The sequence below is a fragment of the Diabrotica undecimpunctata genome, chromosome 3, assembly GCF_040954645.1.
Source record: "Diabrotica undecimpunctata isolate CICGRU chromosome 3, icDiaUnde3, whole genome shotgun sequence".
In the NCBI taxonomy this organism is placed as follows: domain Eukaryota; kingdom Metazoa; phylum Arthropoda; class Insecta; order Coleoptera; family Chrysomelidae; genus Diabrotica; species Diabrotica undecimpunctata.
In genome coordinates, this window is record NC_092805.1 from 21427549 (window position 1) to 21449283 (window position 21735).

The window sequence follows — 21735 nt, forward strand, 5'->3', positions numbered from 1 at the left end:
GTCATATGTTAGTTAATAATAATTAATATTATTGTTTTAGGCGAATCAGATGGAGAATACCACAAACAACATTACGATGAACCTAAATCATTTTTATCCCAGGATGCTAAAATATCATTATTAGAAAAGCGACTGTTGGGTAAAACGTCGACTGATGACGAAAGCAGTATTAAATCCAAACCAGCATTAAGTAGTAGCAATAAGAAAATGAAATTGTCTGTGAATGAAGTTAAACAAAAACCGTTTAACAAGAAGGAAGATGAATCAGATATGAACAATCCCCAAACAAACTCCTCCAAACGCACAGTCTATGTTAATAGCAATGATCCTTCGTACTGTGAAATTTGCTACAAAACCTGGCCTGCAAAGAAGCATCTTTGGCAACACTATATTCGCTGTCACAAAACTGTAGCGGCAACGGTATGCGGAATATGCTTAAAAACAAATGACAGCTACAAATCTTTGCAAAAGCATTTAAGAGACAATCACCCAAAGTTACTCCATGGCCAGGGATTTGGTTCAAACTTTATTTGTAGGATATGCGGAAGGTACCACAACGCGAGCTCAAAGTTAAAGTTACACATGGTAATACACGAAAACTTTGATTGGACGCTTATAGAAGATAGTGATAAATCTGAAAAAGTAGTGGTTCCCAAACCCACCTCAAACGGCTTTAAAATTGACAAAGAAGAAACTGACAGAGAGGAATATACTGATAATATTAATTATGAGAGTTTGATCGAACAAGTCGAATGCTCTTCTCAGTCGGACAATGATGAATCTGACAACGACCAACCGTTACAAATTAAAGCTGATTATTCTTCTGAAGTACAAGAAGATACCGAGGATTCGATAATGTCGTCCAATACTAATCATGGTCAAATAATCAACGACAAACCACCAGAACCAGTGCAACCCATGCCTGCTCAACAGCCGGAATACTCCTCTTCCAGCGACGATTCCAGTTCTAGTTACACCGACGGAAGCAAAAGTGAATCTTCCGATGATGACTGTTCTCAAGGATCTCAATCATTACCGCCACATAACAAATTCAACCCGAGATCCAACTCCAACACTGCGGATTCGGTGCTGGACAGCAACATTTTCAACAGAAAGCCAGAAGAGCTGGACTCTGCTATCAAGTCGATAAGTTACGAGTGTATGGAACCGGTAGATCTGAACGTTGTCGACGATTATTGCGAATTACAAAATAACTGTCTCAACGAGAATGAGATTGAGTCTGCAGTTGGTAGTATTCTTTAAACGTCTGTATATAGTTAACAGATTGTTATTTTTCTTAAACGGTTAGCTTTACTATGTGGACTTACCAATACATTTAAATTCTTTTTATAAGCAGTGGACAAAATCCTATTTTCAGGAAATAATAATATTGTAACGATACATTTGGTGACAAATTGACATTACAAAAAAATGAATGAAAATAACACATTTTGTATTTTTCATATGAAATTCTTTCTCTTATTTCATTCAAAAATGAGAATTGGGACGTCGATTTCTTTCCTATCATCATGACTACTGAAATTTATTTTTGGAAATCGGAAAGATAGTCATTTAAAAGTTCATCTTTTAAATTTGGTTGCATATATTATAAAATCCTGATTTGCTTCCTGGTTGAACTATTTTTGAACTAATATTATGGTATAGGTATAGGTTTTAAAATTGGTTACTTGAAGATATGACTGTCTTTTTAGGAACTATAGTTCTTCGGATTTGGATAGTATACCGTGGTCAGTTCCCTTTACCCGTCATATTACTATATCCAATAGTGTAGCCAACCAAACATTTTTGTGATTGTACACATTGTATTCGTGGTTTATAGGCTGAGGTCTGGAATTTATGTTTCATCCGCAGCTGCAGCATACTATAATATACCCTGCAACTATCCTGATTCATTTTATTATACATACCAACTATCTTAACTCTAAATTTCAGCTATAGGTTGGCCTACGAGGTGTCAAAGGTGCCAATGATTAACTATTATTCATCTCACCTGATATCCAATATACGAGAGGGAGCGAAATACAAAGGAGTAAAGGAACTTGTGTCACACGTGTAAAAGCAGCACCCATTTATCTTGGACAGACACAAACCATGCTAGTCGGAATATGACCAGATTATTATATTGATTATTAACATGTCGGACAATTAAGTAAGATAATATCGCTCAGTAGATTCTAATATATTTAAGTGAACAAAATGGTTAAAACTCACTCTTTAATTTAAATTAATCCAGTGATTCACACACATTTTATAATACTCTACACCCGTTATTATTTAAGGAAGTAATGAAAACACATTAAATTGTTTTATTTTTTATATTGGGCCAAGGAAGAGTTCGAAATGTTTGTTTACATGTATAGAGAATTATGATATAATTCAATGATTAACTAACAATCTTAACAAAATATGCACGCCTAATAACGCCTAATTCACTAAAGGCAACTAATATGAGCAAATGCATCGATTTAGTGCAAAATATGAATATTAACAATTACAAAACGCATTATAAAAGTACTAATTAGCCTCAGACGTATATACTGATCAAACTATTAAAATTTGGCTCATAGAAACTAATATTCCCTACTACATTTGGGTACAGAAGTACCAAAAACTACTTATCTATTTGAAGATTCGAGGATGACTGAAAAAACAAATATATTTTTGTCCTATACAACTAAACTTGTTTCCCAAATTTTGATATGTTGAAAGTAGTTTCCCAAATGTTGTCATTAACAAAAATACTCGACGTTGTCATATGTAAATTCCCGTGGCTAAGGTAGGCTGACGACATTTAGAGTTTTAGTTACCCAGTTTAGTTTTTTTTCTTTCCATTAATAACGATTATTCCACTAATAATAATCCTGTCCTGAAAGCACCTCTTAGATGACCATTCAATATTATTTCACAATTATATCCCTTTGATGTGTCTATCGATATACGACCAGAATTCATAGCTAATAATTTCTTGAATACGATTCTTTTAGTAAAAATCCCAAACATATGGTTGTATTTATTACATGAATTATTTCAAGAAGCTTGTAAATATTCAAAGATTTTACAGAGTACAAAGCATGTAATTTTATATAAAAGGCGATGTCTATAATTTATTGATTTATGTTCCAATACATTATTAAAGGCGATATACAAGATGAAAGAATTCTAGACTACGGGCTATAAACCCCCAATACATCGTACCATTACAAAAAACCGGCCTTAAATTTTTATGATCGATTCAAATTTCTATATTCATTAGCTCCTTCAAAAATCTTACATGAACTCTTTCTCCCACGCTAAATTGTCTTTTTCCAGATGGTCGATTGTCCAATTTGATGTTTTGTTTCTCGTAGGGCATCAAGCTTGATTCTGGTGTTTATATTTAGATAGATTTCATGCTGAAGCTGTTACATAAGCTAGAAGAGTACTCTATATCTGAGAAGGATTTCTGGGACTTTTTTATTCATTGGAATATGATTCTTTTAGCCTCATTTTCAGTGTTTGGTCATTACGTTCGACTGAGCCATTTATTCAAGGATGACAGGTGCAATGAACTTTCGAAAAATACCGCCAGAGTTGTAAAAACTTCTCGCTTACAAAGAATTTTGAGTTGTCTGATACTAAAAACTCAAGGATATCCATAAAAAGAAAAAAAATTCCCTGAGTTTTACTGACGAAGACTTTCTAATTTCAACTCTGTCCCGCATGGTTTTATCATATTTTCGATGACTTTGTGGATGATTTTCAGTAGCAGTATCTTCTTGGTAATTATTTCATATTTGTAATGTCAATGTGAGTGCTCGTTGTTCTAAAATAATCATTTGTTGAATTGGTGTTGGAATGATAGCTCAATCAGAATAATAGATTCCATTTCTCATATGACATCGGATTATTTTTGACATTGACATTCACTTCTAACTTCACATATTTACATTACAACCCAACAAGTTTTGATATGTTGATATTTGAATCGGCTGATTGTTTAAAAAAATATCATTCGCAGGTTAAAGCATTTTAACCCCTAAAGTATTTTTCTGTGTTACATCGATCATGACCACCATATTGTTACGAATTTGAGACTTCAACCTTTTTACGGTTTTTGATTTGAGCCAAATATTGATTTAACACAAATCAAAATTGTATCTTTTCATACTGGCATAATCGTAACATAAATGTATAAAACTAAAGAATTATCGTCATTTTATTTTTACTCTGGTCAGTAAAAGTAAAGTCTTATAAATGTTGGGTGGCACTTATCACTCTAAAGCCAAACCAGCCTTAAAACACATACAGCAAATGCCAATTAGGGCGAAGTTCAAACAACCTCTTTTAACAGTATTGGTAATGTAGCAATGGAACAGCAGCTAAATCTGTCTGAATAGCCGTTAACACTAATTAAAATTTGTTAGTAAAACTTCGCAGATACGTCACAGAATGTATGTGGACCTTCCAACCGTTTAGTCGGTCGGAGAAGTCGGGTAACTCGGCGCGAAAATATGTAATTTCGAGCAACCAGCTGCAACCTCATCATGATGGGTGTTTACTGTACTTCTCAGATCCAGGGCTCAAATGTCTGTTCCCGATGATACTCATCTTTATCAAATGCCACTTGAAAAAGTAAAAATATGAGTGAAGATGTGTCATGCTGTGTTCATGATTTTATCTTTTATAATAAGTTTACATTATCTCCAGTCTTATTGCACAACTTTTTGATCTATGGTTATTAGCTCTAATTATTTTCGCAACTTTAATGAATAATAGGAACGGATGTAGACATTTCTATTCGCAACGTTATAGATTGTCGCAAGAAGCGACAATATTTGTTAAAAACGCTCTTATTACTCAATATTTTACTCAACGAAGGTTTAACGTTCGAAGGCGATCATATACCGCCTTAGTTCTTACCATAAATGATGCCAACTCACTTCACGCTAACATGAACATGAACATTTTCCTAATTTTACTACTGAAAAATTATCCAAAGCTTCTCGAAGTAATAGATACTAAAGATAATGTTGTCCATCTGAAGCTCTTAAACAGAGAAAAAGGTATGTGTGTTGTCTGTTTTTTTTTTTTGTAAACTTAATTCATGGGTCGAGAAAACGTGGTGATCAATCTATAATAAATGCAAAATTTTCTCTTTGCTAATTTTATTATCGAATTGTATATACAGGTATAGTTGCTAGTTAGCCTCAACAATGTCGTCGACCTTTAATAAATGGATGGATAAATTAAACACTAGGGTAAAGGTTTTTACTTACAATTTACTTTACAAAGGTAAAAAAAGGTTTTTACTTACAATTTGTTTAATAAATTCAGTCTTTTTTTATTTAGCGTTTTTTAAAATGCTCTCACACACGCAAATGGTTCATCGTTTGGATACTAAAAATTCAAATCATTAAATGGCTTAGTACTTATATTGTTGGTTCCTTTTTTTAAATATTAAAGAATTTCCGTACCCTTTTTGCTCAGATATTGACTATTGTTGTTTCACCGTAGAAATTAAGTTTCAAATGAACTTTTTGCTCAGATTTTGTCTACTGCTTAGATATGTATGTGGTTATTAATTTTATTAATTTATATGTATATTTGTGATGTGATGCCATATTCTTTTTGATGAGATTTCTTTATAAACGTGTCTGGTAGATTTATATCTCCAGAATTTGTTTCGATTCGGTATTGAAATATTATACTAGTCATAAGGCACCTACTTCATACTACCGAATGTCCTACGGATTGTTGATAAAATGTACATGCACGAAAACAACAACACTGTTCAAATATGTATTATTTTAATGGATATATAATTTGTGACAAAATATATGCCTGATATCGTAGGTTAATAGGTACTGCTAAGTTAACTGAATCCCTGAAAGAATCTGCTGCTAGCAGTTTGTTTTTTGAAACTAGTGAGTCTTGCAAAAATGATAGTACTTAATATCAGTTTACCTATTCTGATGAAGAGAAATTATTTAATCGGAGTAACTATTTAATCGGAGTAATTATTTAATTTTAATAAAATTAATTAATTTGGTATATACAGTAGATCCGCTGGATCTTTGCACATTGTCATCATTCGTATTATAGGAAATAAACCAAAGTATGTGAGCCAAACTTACGTCGATTATAAGAATTAGAAAATGGCTAATATTGCAATGGATATTTTTATACTTCTCTTATTTCATTTTGAAAACTAGGTATAAATTTTGATATAAAACGTGATTTTCCAATTTTTGGAAACCTACAGGTTGTCCAATATCCTCTACAGTAAATAAATTTTAAACCTTAGTAATCAAAAATAAAAATATTTTCAACAAATTATTGGTAATGATCTAAAAAACTGAATAGAAATCTACCTCAGGCCTCTACCATATTGATCATTTTGTTTTTACTACTTTTGAGGAGATTGATGGATTTAGATCTAAGAGCTTTGAGCCTTGTAACGGGTATTATTCATACAAAATGACTAAAACTGTAATAAATATAAGACTAGATGCAGGTTACACATGTTATCAAACTAATTTGAAAAAAAAATGTACATACAAAAATGAACACAACAAAATTCAAATAAAGAAACCTATATATTATAATAAATTGAAAAATAGAGAACTTTTGAGCTAGGTAAAAAAACAATATTTTAAATATTTATTTAAAAATCGTATACAATCATAAATTTAAGATTTTTTTATTGTCAGAATCTGAGCTACTCGTATTACCAGTGTCTATTATGTCAACCATATTTTTTTCTCGGATATACAATTTTATAATAATTCCATGAGTATGTCTCACACATTTTTCCCAAATTTCTGTGCTACATTGGTTTAGTGCCTCTTTCCACATATTTATAACAGTACTATCAGAATTTTCATCTCTACCAATGTACTTATTGTAATATAACTTGCAGTTTGCCTAAATTAATTCAATGGCGTTGAATTCGCAGTGATAAGGAAGAAATGGAAACACTCCATGGCCGTGTTCTCTTTAATAGCTTATCACATTATATACACATCTCTTTTCAGTTAATTTTTGCAATTTAATATATGAAATAATTCAGGTTTTGTGAGTTTTTCGTCATACTTGATCTTGTTTGTTGTCAACCAAGTAATCATTTCCGTTCTAGTTGAAACAGTGGAAGGTTTATTTTCTAAAAGAACACTGTTGTATAGATCATTATCCATCACAATTAATGATGGCTCTTCTAATTGGTAATTCATTGTTCAATTATCCATTTAGTGAAAATTTATCCAATATTGATATATATTGAATATTGATACAATATCAATAAATGTATTCAGTACAAATTTCCTTGAAACTACTTTCATCAATCTTTTTCACAACTTACATTTATATAAAGTATTGATTAAAATTTACGCACTTAGGGTTTATTATCAAATTTAGATTGAAGAAATTGGTACTTACTTTGTTAATAGATATCGTATACTGTATTCCGCACTGTCATTTTTGATCTCTCAGATAGATCCCCGTTCTCTTGTTTTTTGGACGAGGTCTACTTTTGCCTGGTTATGAAAGAATATGATTATTTTCTTTCCTTTTTATAATTGTACATACTGTCCGTCGTGTTTTTTTAATACAGCAGCTATTCTCTTCAAGAATAAAGAATTATTCAATATGTATTTTGATAAACGAAAATACATTTCAATAAAATATTTTACCTGTTGAACAGATGAAAATAGCTCCAAAGAGCCTCCATTCAATTTTCTAATTCTAAATACTATAACACATTTAACACAAGTTGTTGTGCTTAAGAATTAAATGATTTACCAGGCATACTCTAAAAATAAAAACCCTTGAAAAATATTTCATATCACTCGGTTGCCGTTATTTTAGCTATATTAAATAATGGAAATTTAGAGTTTAGAATAAATATTATATTATTCGCCATAAATAAATTTTTACGCTAATAAATCGAAACAAAGGTAACGGTTAGTCGTTTAACAACTGTTTGTACATTCAATATACAAAAAAGGATTGAATGTTTAAATGACACAAAAATAATTTATAAAAATATTACAAACGTTGTTGTGTGTCGACAGGCGGTTTAAGTTCATCGGTTTAGTTTCTGTAAGTAGTGAAGAGATATAATATAAAAAATAATTTGTGAATAATGACACACTTGTGCAAAGATGTAGCGGATGGACTGTATATGTGGTTCTAATTTGTTTTTATGTATGATTGCTTGTGGTTTTAGGTCCCTATTTCAATAGATAAATTGAATGCTTTTATTTGAATAAGCATCTCATGCTTGAGGAGTAAATTACTTGATAATTTATGTAAGGCCTTAAGGCCTAACATACGAAGAATGAGAAGAGAAGTTTTTTTAAAGGTATTTCTGTTTGAATGGAATTGTTACTTTAAACAAGTATCATAGCAATAGAAATGTAGTGGAATTATTATCTAATATGTTTTTTATATTGTTTGATACCTGTTTGATGTCTTAATCCAATTTAAAAAGAAATAAATAATATGACATAAATTTGGTATCTTCTGTACATTCCAACATGTTTATACTATTCCTTTTGTTCATAAACCTATTTTAAAAAGTGCAGGCTTTCACGGCCGCTGTTTTTAATGATCCATTGTTTTCCGGGTTTTAAGACCTGGATTGGAATTATTTCTTCCTATCACGCTTCCGTTCCAACTACGCTGAATTGTCAAAGGCGAAAGGTTTCTTCCTAAAGCCCCAGTGCCACACGGAGGTTATAAATAGCGCATATTGAGCAGCGCCCTCAATAAGTCCGCCCGGAATAATTCGACAATTACTCACGCCCGATAAATGTGGAAAAGCAATGTGCATTACAATTATCTTTTAGTCGTATTTTATAACAGACAACGAGTATATTGCGAGAATATATCTGGTTTCACAGGGATGCAATTACAATGTTTTTCCATACTGGTATTATATCCAAAATCTCTCAGAAAGTCTTGTACTCTATTTAATAACTAACCTGAATTGTTTTTAAATAGTTTTGAATCAACTGTTATGAGAATTAGATAGAAAATTTGGTCACAGTAATAGGGCAAATGCTAACGGTGATTCTATTGACAGAAACCCCTTTCTTCCATTGTTATGCATATATTGAACAGTATTATTGTTATTCGTGCTTTCTATTACCAATAATCCATGAAAGACACGAGAACAAAGGTGGAGATATGATCTAATTTTATTAAATGCAGCAATTAGGTTAATTTTATTCCAGTGTGTACTCTATGGTACGTTACTTGTTTTCAAACGAAATATTTACTTTATAAAACCCTCGCACAACTTCTACAAAAAGTATTATCTAGTCTATTATTTTCAAAGTATTGTAAATGGGGTTTTTATCATTACGAAGGCACATTTTTCTCTTAGAAAACAATGTAAAATGGTACACCTGGAACTGTATTATAGGGTAAATGTGCATTTTAGCGCAATCTTATTCCTAATGATGCATAACTGACACAAACGTGGCAACCTGAGGATTATTAACTCAATAATAGTCTGTAAATAGATAGCCAACGTCTTGATGTCCTGAAGGTGAAGTTTTGTGAATAAACAAATGAGAACTAAGAAAATTCATAAAGCTTGTTTAATTTCAATTTAAACAGTAAATGGAGTAAACGGTTATTCCTGTGACGGCATCTCCATATAGAGAATAAAAATCCAGTTGACTATTATGTACCTACTGTAAAATAGACTGCATAATAATATACAATGAAAGATGAAAATTGATGCTGTCTTAAGTCATCTGCGCAAATCCTTTAGCCTTTAGTTTTATCTTCGACCTGCCGACAGTATCTGTTATTAATTTAATGCTTTTTTTTTCGTTTCGAGAAGGTACTTAATATAATTTTACAACTATTTTGCTTTCTTTCATTCTATACGTATAGACTAGTGAGACCCTAATTAATTGTGTATCCAAGCACTGATTACACATTAAAAGTGTAGTGCTTCAGAATATTTAATCGTAGTTTATCACAAAACGACCAGACTTAACCGACGTAAAGTCTCACACCAGGTACGTCCCCATGTTGCCTCGATCTTGTTTGTGCTCAAGTACCTACGCAGCTAAGTTGACTACTCGAATGCACATATACCATTTTATATTTATATATTTTTGTAATGTAACATTTCTTTAAGACTGTTTTCTTCACTATGATCGGATTTTAAGCAAATAATGTCAGTCCCTATTTTTGTATTTATTTTTATTACTTGAAATTTTAGTGCTAAGTATAATCTATTTAACTTGAACATTCCTTTCTCATACTCACTGTGGTTACTACATAACTGTATATAAACTGACAGTAATAAAGTATTTTGTAAAAAAACGTTCTCTTTTAATTATTCTTTCATTTTATAAGGATGTTACTATTTTGTGACTATATCTGTATCGTCTGTGGTGGTAACCTAATAACGGTACCATACTTCGCTATGTGTTATTCGTTATTCGCCAGGAGAACAGAAATAAATCGTTAAATCGGTTAGGGAACCATGTTGGAGTTATATTACCCAGGACTCCCACATGAAGAGTATTTGACTGATAATTGTGCCCCTATCGCGCATCAGAGTACTATAGGGGGAAAGGGATGGTCTGGAGCATTGGAGCGTAATGGAGTGACTCCTGTCTTACACGAGTTAATACACCTCGCTCCAATGAATTGTTACACCCGAACGTCTTTATAAGGCCGGGTGAACAAGTCTTACAGACTGGGTTAACCCTCTCATGCATAATTTTAAGGAATTTTTTTTTGTTAGAAAAATTATTTTATTGCGAAATATTAAAGATTAACATTAGAAAATAGTATAGTAAATGTAAAAATATGAAATTTTTTTCTTAAAACGTAAAAAATAGTTCGTCTACTCTAGTGGTCACTATGCACTTGCGGAATCGCAGAAGCGTCAGTTACTGGTATGAAAATGTTCAAAGCACGATGGACACAGCGGCTCGTTGCACCTTTTGCAGATGTATTTTGTTTTTATTTTGCAAGCTTTAGAGTGACATATTCGAGCATTTGGTATATCAATTAGTTGTGGCCAGTGCCCCCAATTACTTTGTCTAATTTCAGGGGATACATGATGATTCGGTTTCTTCGTCTTCAAATTGGGAGGGATGTATCAGACGAAGGTCTACCTCGTTTATTTTCTTTCTGCGTTCCCAAATGTATTAATGCTCTGGTAATACTTGCTTTAAATTAAGGCAGATCTTTTTTGGATTGAAGTTTTTCTTGTACAAAATCCATGCATTTGCAACAAGAACATCCACAAAATGCATAAAAACTCTTATGTACCAGCGTTTGTTTCTTCTCCTTAGAGGATACAGGGCCAACAACTGGTCTATCAGGTTTACTCCTCCCATGTTTTTGTTATAAAACTGAACAGAAAATGGTCTGTTCACTTCTATAGTAGTCTTAATAGATTTACACCAGCATTTTGTTTTATTCTGAGGTTCCATTCCAGCACAATTAGAAACTATGTAAATAGTCTTGTTGTCTAGCCATTTAGAAACAATTATATTGCCACCTTCAGTACTTGCAACGGATGAAGTTCCCCTACCCTCTTGTTTCATTTGTTTATCTGTGTTCATAAAAGAACTACAATTTTGTAGTCGATTTAATTGGAGAGTTCCTGTCGCCCATATACCTCTTTTATGCAGTTCTTTGATAAGGGGAAGTGAGCAAAATAAATTATCAAAAAATACTTTATGATTGATTCTCTCTAAGTCGTCAGTTAGACGCAAAACTTCATCAGCGCACACTCCAAGTTTACTAATTTGACTTCTGTCTCCCGAAGCTTCTTGGTAAACCTCAAAATAATACATATATCCACTAATTCCAGCTCTTGTCCAAACTTTTCTCCCCACTTTTTAGGTTTTTTTGGTAAGTATTGCTTTAATTCTAATTTTCCTTTTAGTGAAATAATTTGCTCATCAACTGATTGGTATTCCTCTGGATCTGGGCACTTAAGAAGTTTTTCTGAATTTTATCCAAAAATGGTCCGATTTTTCGCAATTTTTCCGTGTTATTTTGAGTTACATTATCATTATTTACGAAATGTAAAAACCTTAAAATAGATTCAAATCTGTTAACAGGCATAGCATCAGCAATAAGGTCCATCCTCAGGCCATTATCACTTGACCAGTAAAGCCGTATTCTGGGATATCTGATGTACGTCATCACTAAATTTATGCCCAAGAAAGCATATATCTCATATTTTGTAAAACCAAAATTGAATTTATTGTTTTGATCAGCATATAAATTGATCTGAAAGACGATATCATCCATTCATTCATTTTCATCTTCATTATTTCCAGTCTTTTTTTCTCGCCTTTTTTGGTTTTTTTCTCTTGATTTTTATGTTTTGATGATAATGCCAAAATATGCTGAGCTAATGGAATGTCATCTTCACTCATATCATCGTCACTGTTTTCTGACTGTATTTCTTCTAAGTCACTTTCAGCAATTTGATCTTCAGACGTTACATGTTCGAGCGAATACGTCTCTTCGTCATTGTAATCAGATTCCAAATCTGAACCTTCTGATAAATCATAAATAATGTCATCATTGTCAATTCTTTATTTTCTGGTAAACATAAAGGTGTTTCATCCCTATTGTCGTCTTCATCGGCAAAAAGTACTTTCTGAAATAGAATAAAATTTCCCATTGAAGAAGTAATATTGTGTCAATAAATAAAAGTTATTTATTTCCTCTAAAATAATATAGGTAAGTACATAAAAAAATGCCCTCGAAAATCCCTAAATAAATAAGATAATAATCCCTTTCTTTGACAAGAAAATAACAAAAAATATGTGAACAAGAAGGAAACCTACTACCCCTCTGAAAATTATACTCATAAAACATACCACAAAAGTGGAATTCTAAGTTACATATTGCATGATGTCCACTTTAGTGGACATGACTTCAAGGTGATATTTTCAATTATTTTGAAATTATAACGAAGGCTAATTGTGTAAAATAGATAATTCTATAAGAAAAATATTTTCTTACCTTTTTCTTGCTTTTCCATAGAGACAACGGGCACTTATTTCAGGCAATTCACAGGTGGCCATCGAGGTCAGGTGATTTATAGATACTAACATAAAGAGGGCGGGAGTGGTTACTTGATTAGAGTCTACTGAAAGGGATTTCACGCATTTTGCACAAGTTTCATAGAATTAAAATATATTTTTTGCAGTTAAAAAAATTTGTCCACTAGAGTGGACTCAATGCAGAGAGGGTTAGATTAAATTGCTTGCTCGTTATGCGTCATATTCGGCTGCATCAGACGAAGAGTGGAGAGTACATTCGTCAATTATTTGCACACCTAAGCAAATACGCCTATCCGTCCACCTGTCGGTTTTTTGGCACACTTTAAAGGACACGAATAAGCCGAATATATATGTCGACTGCCCATACTTCGCTCGTACATGGCTCGTACCGGTGGTTGTCTCGCTGTTTATCTTAACCTAACTTTATTGTAATTCTCGTTATTCTTGAACCATTAATTCGACAAATTTGTGTGTTTATATACAACTGTCGTATCTCTATCTATTACTCTTTGATTTGTGATGTACTTTCTTGAGTGAGGGTAAAGATAATTGTTGTTCGATACAGCAATTTATCCGTTACTGCTCCTCAAAATTTAAAGTAATAAACTTAGAATTGGCCGACTTTAAATCTTTTGATCCAATGTATACCGTTGCAAGGGGTTCTTCAAATGCTGCACCTTTCGTTGCTCGAAAAATGAATCGTAATAAACAGCCGTTCCTATTGTCTAAGTAGTTCACTTGCAGTATAGAAAAGACCAGTTAGGAATACTGTACTACAAAACATCATTTCAAGCAACTAATTTTGAGGAAGTAGATTTGAGAAGAAACACAAGAACTGAACTTACCTTACCGATGGATCTGGACCAAATAAATCAAAGGCTAGTGCCTATTTCAACAGCAAAATATAATGACATCATGGATTTATTAACTTTTTACCATCGGAGTTCCACGAATACTATCGACGCTTACCACATGCTATAAATCGGAACGATTATCCAGAACACTCCAGAAGGAGATGCTGATCCATAAAATTTATTTAAGCTAATACGTAGGTAAAATTTGTAGTTCATGTTTATTTTACTTGCTGTTGTAACTTTGTTTAATCTTAATAAATTGAAATTAGTACATCTATCTTCGTTTTACTTATTGTTAATAAGGACAGGTGACTTAAGATAAAAAATATTTTCGGGGAAAAAAATACAACTCGGAAGCATACGGTCTTAAGTCCATTTATTTTTGTAAAATTAAAATATTGCAAAAATTTGAAATTGGTGGATTATAATACTCTCTACCTATACTATTAATTGCTTTAAAAAACTGGTTATTCATTATTTATTTATATCTGTAATAATTCTAAATATTCACCGAAAACCCTTAATTCGTTTTCCTGTAAAATCAATAAATTGGGCTTAGGACAGTATATCATGGGACAGTATGCTTCTGATATACAGATATGCAGATATATATATATATATATATATATATATATATATATATATATATATATATATATATATATATATATATATTTATATTTATATATATATATTTATATATTTATATTTATATTTATATATATATATATTTATATATATATATATATATATATATATATATATATATATATATATATATATATATATATATATTATATATATATATATATATATATATATATATATATATATATATATATATATATATATATATATATATATATATATATATATATATATATATATATATATATATATATATATATATATAGTTACGCACCCTGGCACTAGGCGACACGCCAATGTTTGTTTTACTGTTTAACACGGGACTGGAATTGCTATAATGGGAGTGTGCTGTGTCTACTGTCAAACGTCCGGTGGCCGTGGGAAAGGGAGGTTAGGTTATGTTTTTAAAAGAAAGTAAACTTTAAATTATTTGAGTTCAGGATTAGTTTATAAATATAAATAAAATGGCTTCGGCATCCACTTCAGAAGTAAATGCAGACAATAGTAATAAGCCTGTATGTCTAATAGTTCTGGGAATGGCTGGTAGTGGAAAATCATCCTTAGTTACAAGATTAACCAGTTCTGAAAAAAAGCCCTATGCAGTAAATTTAGATCCTGCCTGTAGTAATTTAAATTATTTTGCAAATATAGGTAAGCTTATGTAAGAATAAATCAAACCATTTCTTTACATATTTTTTTTTAGATATTCGAGACACTGTGAATTATAAAGAAGTAATGAAGCAATACAACTTAGGTCCAAATGGAGCAATAGTTACATCATTAAATTTGTTTTCAACGAAGATCCCCGAAGTAATTGATTTTATTAAAAAATCGCAGAATGAGTTGTGTATATTAGATACACCAGGACAAATAGAAGTTTTCACATGGTCTGTATCAGGCTCGATTATAACAGATACATTAGCCTCTTCATTTCCTACAGTTATATTGTATGTTGTAGACTGCGTAAGAAGTACTTCTCCTGTAACATTTATGTCTAATATGCTCTATGCTTGCTCCATATTGTACAAAACCAGATTACCCTTCATTATTGTTATGAATAAAATAGATATAGTAGATCACTCATATGCCAAAGACTGGATGACGAATTTTGAAGTATTTCAAGAAGCTTTGGAAACAGATGAAAGTTATATCAGCAATTTGACAAGGTCTATGGCTTTAGCCTTGGATGAGTTCTACCAAAATTTGAAAGTTTGTGGTGTAAGTGCAGCCACAGGACAAGGAATTGATGATCTATATAAACTTGTTGATAAAGCTGCTGATGAATATGAAAAGTATGTAAATCTATTCTTTTATCATTTGATGGTATATTGTTTCAAAGGTAGTATATATCTATTCAAAGGTCTAATATACTACCTAAGTAGTATATTAGAAATTTCATTATTCTTCACAGGACATTCAATTTAAGTGAATCTAATGTTATTGAAAAAAAAAAATAATAATAATGTAGTGAATAAAAAATGAATATAAATTGATAGACTTTGGAATAATATAAGAATAATTTCCATGAAAGATATAAAAAACAAAAAAACCTAACATCAACTTTGTGCTAGTTTAAAAATACATGGATTTTGTATTTTCTACTAAATTTTTATTTTGTAGTGAATATCGAGTAGAGTGGGAAAAACTCAAAGCAGAATCTGATGCCAAAAAGGCAGAACAAAATAAAGAAGATAAAGAGAAGTCTAATGCAGATACATCATCTGGGTCTTTAATAACAGAGGTTCCTAGTGGGAGAGAACTGTCAGATATATATTTAAGGCATCCTACAAATGAAAGTAGTACTGACTCAGAAGGTGAAGAAGAACCTTTTAATGGTATGTTTAATTATCTAATTAAAAGACAGTTAAATACAATTGTAATATAAATCCATTCTTTATTTTTAGCTGTAAACAATGAGGAAGAGGCTGAAACATTCCAAAAGGTATTGAATCAGCAAAGAATGATGCAGATTAAAAGAGCAAAAGAGGCAGAAATGAAAAAATCACAAAACACATGAGCTATTATATTATGTATTATGTTTATATAATTTTTTACACACTGATTAAAGATATTTTTAATTAATAGTTTACCGAAATATTTCTTTTTTAATGTGGAAATTGTAGATACATAATGTAACTTTGTAGTTGTATGACTGGTAAGTTTTTGATCCTACCAGGGTAATTTAGGAACCACAAAGTATTATGCTATTTTTAGGACTGCATGGCACAAAGCTTTACTAATTCTATTATTACTCAAAGTATTCATTGTTTGCATGATTTATGGATATGGCAGATTCAATCTGGAGCCTCTGATTCATTACATTGTAACTATTTGATATACCAAACACAAAGTTACCCTATTTTCTATTAAATACATGTGAAATTGAAGATGTCTTACAGAAATTGACAGAGTTAATAAAACGTGAAGGAAAACACTAGAAGAGTACTTTTCTCATGGGTAGTCAATAATAGTCTGATTTATAATAATTCATCCTGTGTAGATAATATTAAAAGGTTGTGTAATATATTAGACATCAAGACATCAAATTTTTATTAAATATATTGCCTAACCAGAAAATTCTGTGCAATCTATTGACGATATTGTAAATTATCCTATCAGTCAGTATTAATGAACTACAGTTAGTACTTCTGGCTCTACAGGCTGTTAAAACCAAAGACAAGACTAATAGCATTTTATTTATTTAATACACGTGATAACCCTATTAACAGTTTAAATTACAATATACAAGTTATCACAATTAAGATTCAAAACTTAAAATTACTTATAATATAAAATCATTATTAAAAAGTTTAAAAAATGAGACTAAAAATCTTACATACTAAAAAAACAAACAAAATATAACAAGAACAAAATTCAACAATCCCAATATACATATCACAAAGCAAGAGATCTTTTTAACAGTTGAAATTATATTGAAAATATAAAAATCGAGAACATTTAATAGCCCCATGTATCTATCCAATGGGTTGTGAATACCATAGGTTGTTCTGGCTTAACAGGTTTGGACAATCAATAAATTAATGTATGATCTTATATATAAATAGAACTCCTTACATCATGATGGTTCTTGAGTGAGAGTAAAGATAATTGTTGTTCGATATGGGAATAATCATGATTTTCAATAGTGTGGACATGGTAAGAACAATATCTCAAAAATTTATGCTGGACTCTTTCTATGGTATCAATATTGTTTTGAAAATAGGGTGACCAAATAACTGATCAGTATTCCAAAACAGTTCTAACTAAGCAACAATACTGTCAATCTTGTTGAATCAATGGAGAAATACTTGCAATTCCTAGTAAAGAAACCAAGAAGTATAGATGCCTTTTTTGAAATACAGTTTATGTGGTCACAGAAAGTAAGCTTCTCATCAAAAATAACACCCAAATCCTGAATAGAAGAAACATAATTCAGTGGCTGATTATGAATAGTATAGCTTGTTTCAGTTGTATTGACTTTACGAGAAAAACATAAAACTACATTTTTTTACATTTAAGTGGAGTTTGTTCTGATTGCACCAATTTTGTAGTCAGTCTAAATCATCTTGTAGCAAGGCTTGGTCTTTTAAGCTAACTATAACTTTCAAAAATTTTAAGTCATCTGCCAACATTAGATTAGAGATAGACACAACAATAGACATTTGCTATTAAGGAAACATGAAGTGATGTCGTTAACGAAGATATTAAAAAGAAGTGTGGCCTCCTTGAGGAACTCCAGATGTTACTGAGATACTGTCAGACCGATTACAACCTATATTGACTCTTTGACTTCTTCCAGATGTAGAGTTTTTAATCAATTCAACAAATCTGACATGAAAGCCTACATTAATTAATTTGCCCAAAAGTATTCGGTGATCTACACGATCAAATACTTTGGAGAAATCTGTGTATATTGCATCTACTTGTTTACAGTCCTCCATATAAGATAATATATCAGATTGATAGCAAACCAAGTTTGTTGCAGTGGATTTTTGCTATGAAAACCATGTTGTGATTGGGATATTAAGCCTTTACATTACCAAAAAAGTTGCATTACAAAAGATGAAGATTAGTAAGAAAAAAATTAATTATTTGTGAAGATACAGATAAGTATCACGACGTCTACTTTAGGACTACCCAGTCACGAGAACAGTTTCCAGATAAGTACAATTAATTTTCTATAAAACACGGAACCTGCTAGATCGGTTAAATTTCTTGGTATTCATATTGACCAGAATCTGAATTGGGGGGAACAAATACAACAAAAAAACTGAATAAAGCCTGCTACTCATTAAGACTGTTAAAGAGCTATAGACCAGGGGATTTTACTATCAGTATATTATGCAAACTTTAATTCTGTTATGCGATATGGAGTAATCTTCTGGGGTGCTGCAGTAGATAGCTCAACTGTCTTTATAGTCCAAAAAAAGGCAGTCCGGGTGATCTTAGGACTAAAGGCGGGGGAATCCTGTAGAGGCCGATTCAAATCACTCAATATACTCAGTCATCTATATAATTGAATGTATTATGTTCCTTTTTAAAAAATTTTCTTTGTTTTATCACCTGCTTCCCAACCATGAATATAATACAAGAAGCCTTAATTTGAATTTGCCACTTCACAGATTGTCTAAAACAGAGAGAAGTCCTTTGTATGCGTGTGGTAAATTTTATAATAGTCTACCATCTGACATTCAACAGGAAACATACTATAGAGCTTTTAAAAGAAAGGTTTTTCAACACCTAGTTGACATTGAGCCCCTATACTGTGGCGGAGTGCCTGGTCTATCTTTCTCCTTGATCAGCATATTTAATTTATAATGTGAATCTATTTTAAACGTGTGATGGCAATATATATATTTTTTAATCTGTTATTAATAATGTGACGTTATTTCCTCAATTATGTTTAAAAATTTATGCAAATAAAAATTTACTCTACTCTATAGGAAGAAGAAGAAGAAACATATAATCTTAGAACAGATCAGGATCCACAGAGGATTGTCAAGCCAAAGATGATGATGATAATGACTCCTGGAAAGAACTCAAAGGCTTCGTGATGCTGAAAAAGTGGTGCAAGTGCAGAGGATATCTTGAACCTTCGCTCTAGTACTTTGAAGAAATGAGTCTAAAGAAACACTAACTGAAAATATCTATATTCTATATACAAATTTCTATAATTTGTAGTTTGCAGATTGAACATGTTGTAGGTGTGTGAGAAATTTCCAACCAGAGTAAGAACATTCAAACAATCCCACACAAAGTTTGAGTTTATGTATGGAACTGAGTATCTTCAGGACTACTTGACTATTACAATAGATCACTATTGTATTCTTCTCCATTCTATTAGATACATAGCACAACTTTGTGTAGTGATAACTTCTGCTTGAAATATTCACATGTCAATCCTCCCAACGAAAACTGTCGTAACAAATTTTTTCCAATTTTGAGTTATTACCATAAACTGATTTCATGATAAAGGCTGATTTATAAACTTTACGTTGGCGTTGGCGTTCGCCGTTGATCTTGGCGCTGGCTATCATATACTGCTGATACTGCATTTATAAACCTTCGGTTGGCGTTGGCGTTAAAGATCATTTCCACAAATCACCTACCTTAGTGTTGTCAAATAATAAAGAAAACACATTAGTAGAAATTGCTGATGACTAGATATTTATTGCCTTGTAATCGTTATCATCCCTCATTATCAATTTCTGTAGTCATTAGTGATAATACCACTGAGCTTCAATATGATTTTGCTTTTAATTTTATGAGAGAAGCCTACTAGCTTAATATTTATCATACATGTATCTCACGAGATAACGTTTTGGGTATATGCAACTATTAATGAAGTCACTGAACTATTTTAATGTATCTTATAGTTTACAGTTCAGTATTGATTTCTCAATTTTATATTTAAGACTAAAAAATCAAAAATTTCAACACTATGTTTCTTGGAAATTCAGTCTTCAACAATGGTGCAGATATTGTTAACAGTTTTACCCAATTATGATAATTTAATAACGCCTATTTTAGAGTATGAGAAGATAGTCAGCATAGATTCTTGTAACGTAACTCTGGAAGTTATATAAGTATATGAAAAACTGGCCAATTTAAACCTTCAAAGGGTCTGGACCGGATAGAATTTCACCCATACTATTGAAAAATTGTAGGTATACTTTAAGTCATCCGTTACACATTTTGTTCTCTCTCTCTCTTCTACGTACAGTACTAAAAAAACAAATGAGCACTAAATCTGAGATATTTCTCGTTAATTAATACTAATCGCAATCCATATCTAAATCGTCGTCATCCTCTGAATCATCTCCTATTTATTAATTATCACCGATTCAATATCTAAACATATTACTGTACAAACTGTCCACCGCAAACATTTTTTCTTCTACTCCACACCATCTCAATCGGGTTCAGCTCTCAATGTTAGGATGGCAATCTCAAAATCTTAATGCCATATTTTTCCGCAATTGTTTCAATTTTGTACTTGTCGTACTCGTCTTTAAATGCGGCCGCAGTATCCAGTAATTCACTTTTTAGGTAATCTTCCTCGAAGAAAATGTTCTTTTCGATTAGGCAATAAATGATTTGCTTTTTTCCACAATTTTTTCGGGAAATCAAATTTGCGAGAGTGGTACGACGCATTACAGACAACGACAAGGTTTTCTTTGTCTTTCGGCAAGCTTGGAATAAACGTCTTCTCAAACCATTCTTTATATAGATCCCCGTCCCTCCATTCCTTTTTGACTGAAGCACCGACGTTAGTCCAAGACTCATCGGTATAAACTAGGTTTACATTATCCTTTTTCCTAAATGTTTTTGTTTGTCTGAGGTACTTGCGTCTCCAGGATATAATATCTTTTCTTTACATCATTATCCAATCTAGGCCTCGTTTACCATATGCAAAACCCATGTCATTTAGTAGCCTATAAAATGTGGTTTTTGAAAAAGCTGGTAGATTCTCATCATCCTTCACTCTGTTCATTATGCTGTCGAGGGTTGGTGGTATATTTTCCAAAAAGAAAAAATTATGGACAATTTCAGTGCCTCATCGTAAGTATTCGAGATTTCAGTCCCTCATCGTAAGTATTCTCACGTGAATTGAACTGGAAACTGTTTTTCTTCCTTTTTTGTACCGGTTTCAGTTCGTCTTGCTGGGCTTCTTC

General features: G+C 31.7%; 2 protein-coding genes across 3 annotated transcripts in view; both read left to right on the forward strand.

Moving 5' to 3' along the window:
• LOC140436559 (casein kinase I-like) overlaps positions 1 to 8948 on the forward strand; it is a 41008-nt gene extending 32060 nt beyond the window's left edge. For both annotated transcript variants that reach the window (XM_072525474.1, XM_072525475.1), the window contains exon 5: positions 41 to 8948. In XM_072525474.1, coding sequence (XP_072381575.1) covers positions 41 to 1263 — 1223 coding nt within the window. In that variant the 3' untranslated portion in view covers positions 1264 to 8948. The remainder of the gene's footprint in view (positions 1 to 40) is intronic.
• A 5963-nt stretch (positions 8949 to 14911) lies between these two features.
• LOC140435511 (GPN-loop GTPase 1) lies at positions 14912 to 16644 on the forward strand. The gene is made up of 4 exons (XM_072524252.1): positions 14912 to 15211; positions 15264 to 15852; positions 16181 to 16395; positions 16465 to 16644. The coding sequence occupies exons 1-4, from the start codon at positions 15025 to 15027 to the stop codon at positions 16575 to 16577; spliced, it is 1104 nt and encodes a 367-aa protein (XP_072380353.1). The 5' UTR covers positions 14912 to 15024; the 3' UTR covers positions 16578 to 16644.
• The last annotated feature ends 5091 nt before the right edge of the window (positions 16645 to 21735 follow it).

Coding starts and splice junctions, on each gene's coding strand:
- LOC140435511 (XM_072524252.1), top strand. CDS start 15,025: ATGGCTTCGGCATCCACTTCAGAAGTAAATGCAGACAATAGTAATAAG. Junction 15,212..15,263: donor AAATTATTTTGCAAATATAG/GTAAGCTTATGT, acceptor ATTTTTTTTTAG/ATATTCGAGACACTGTGAAT. Junction 16,396..16,464: donor TGAAGAAGAACCTTTTAATG/GTATGTTTAATT, acceptor CTTTATTTTTAG/CTGTAAACAATGAGGAAGAG.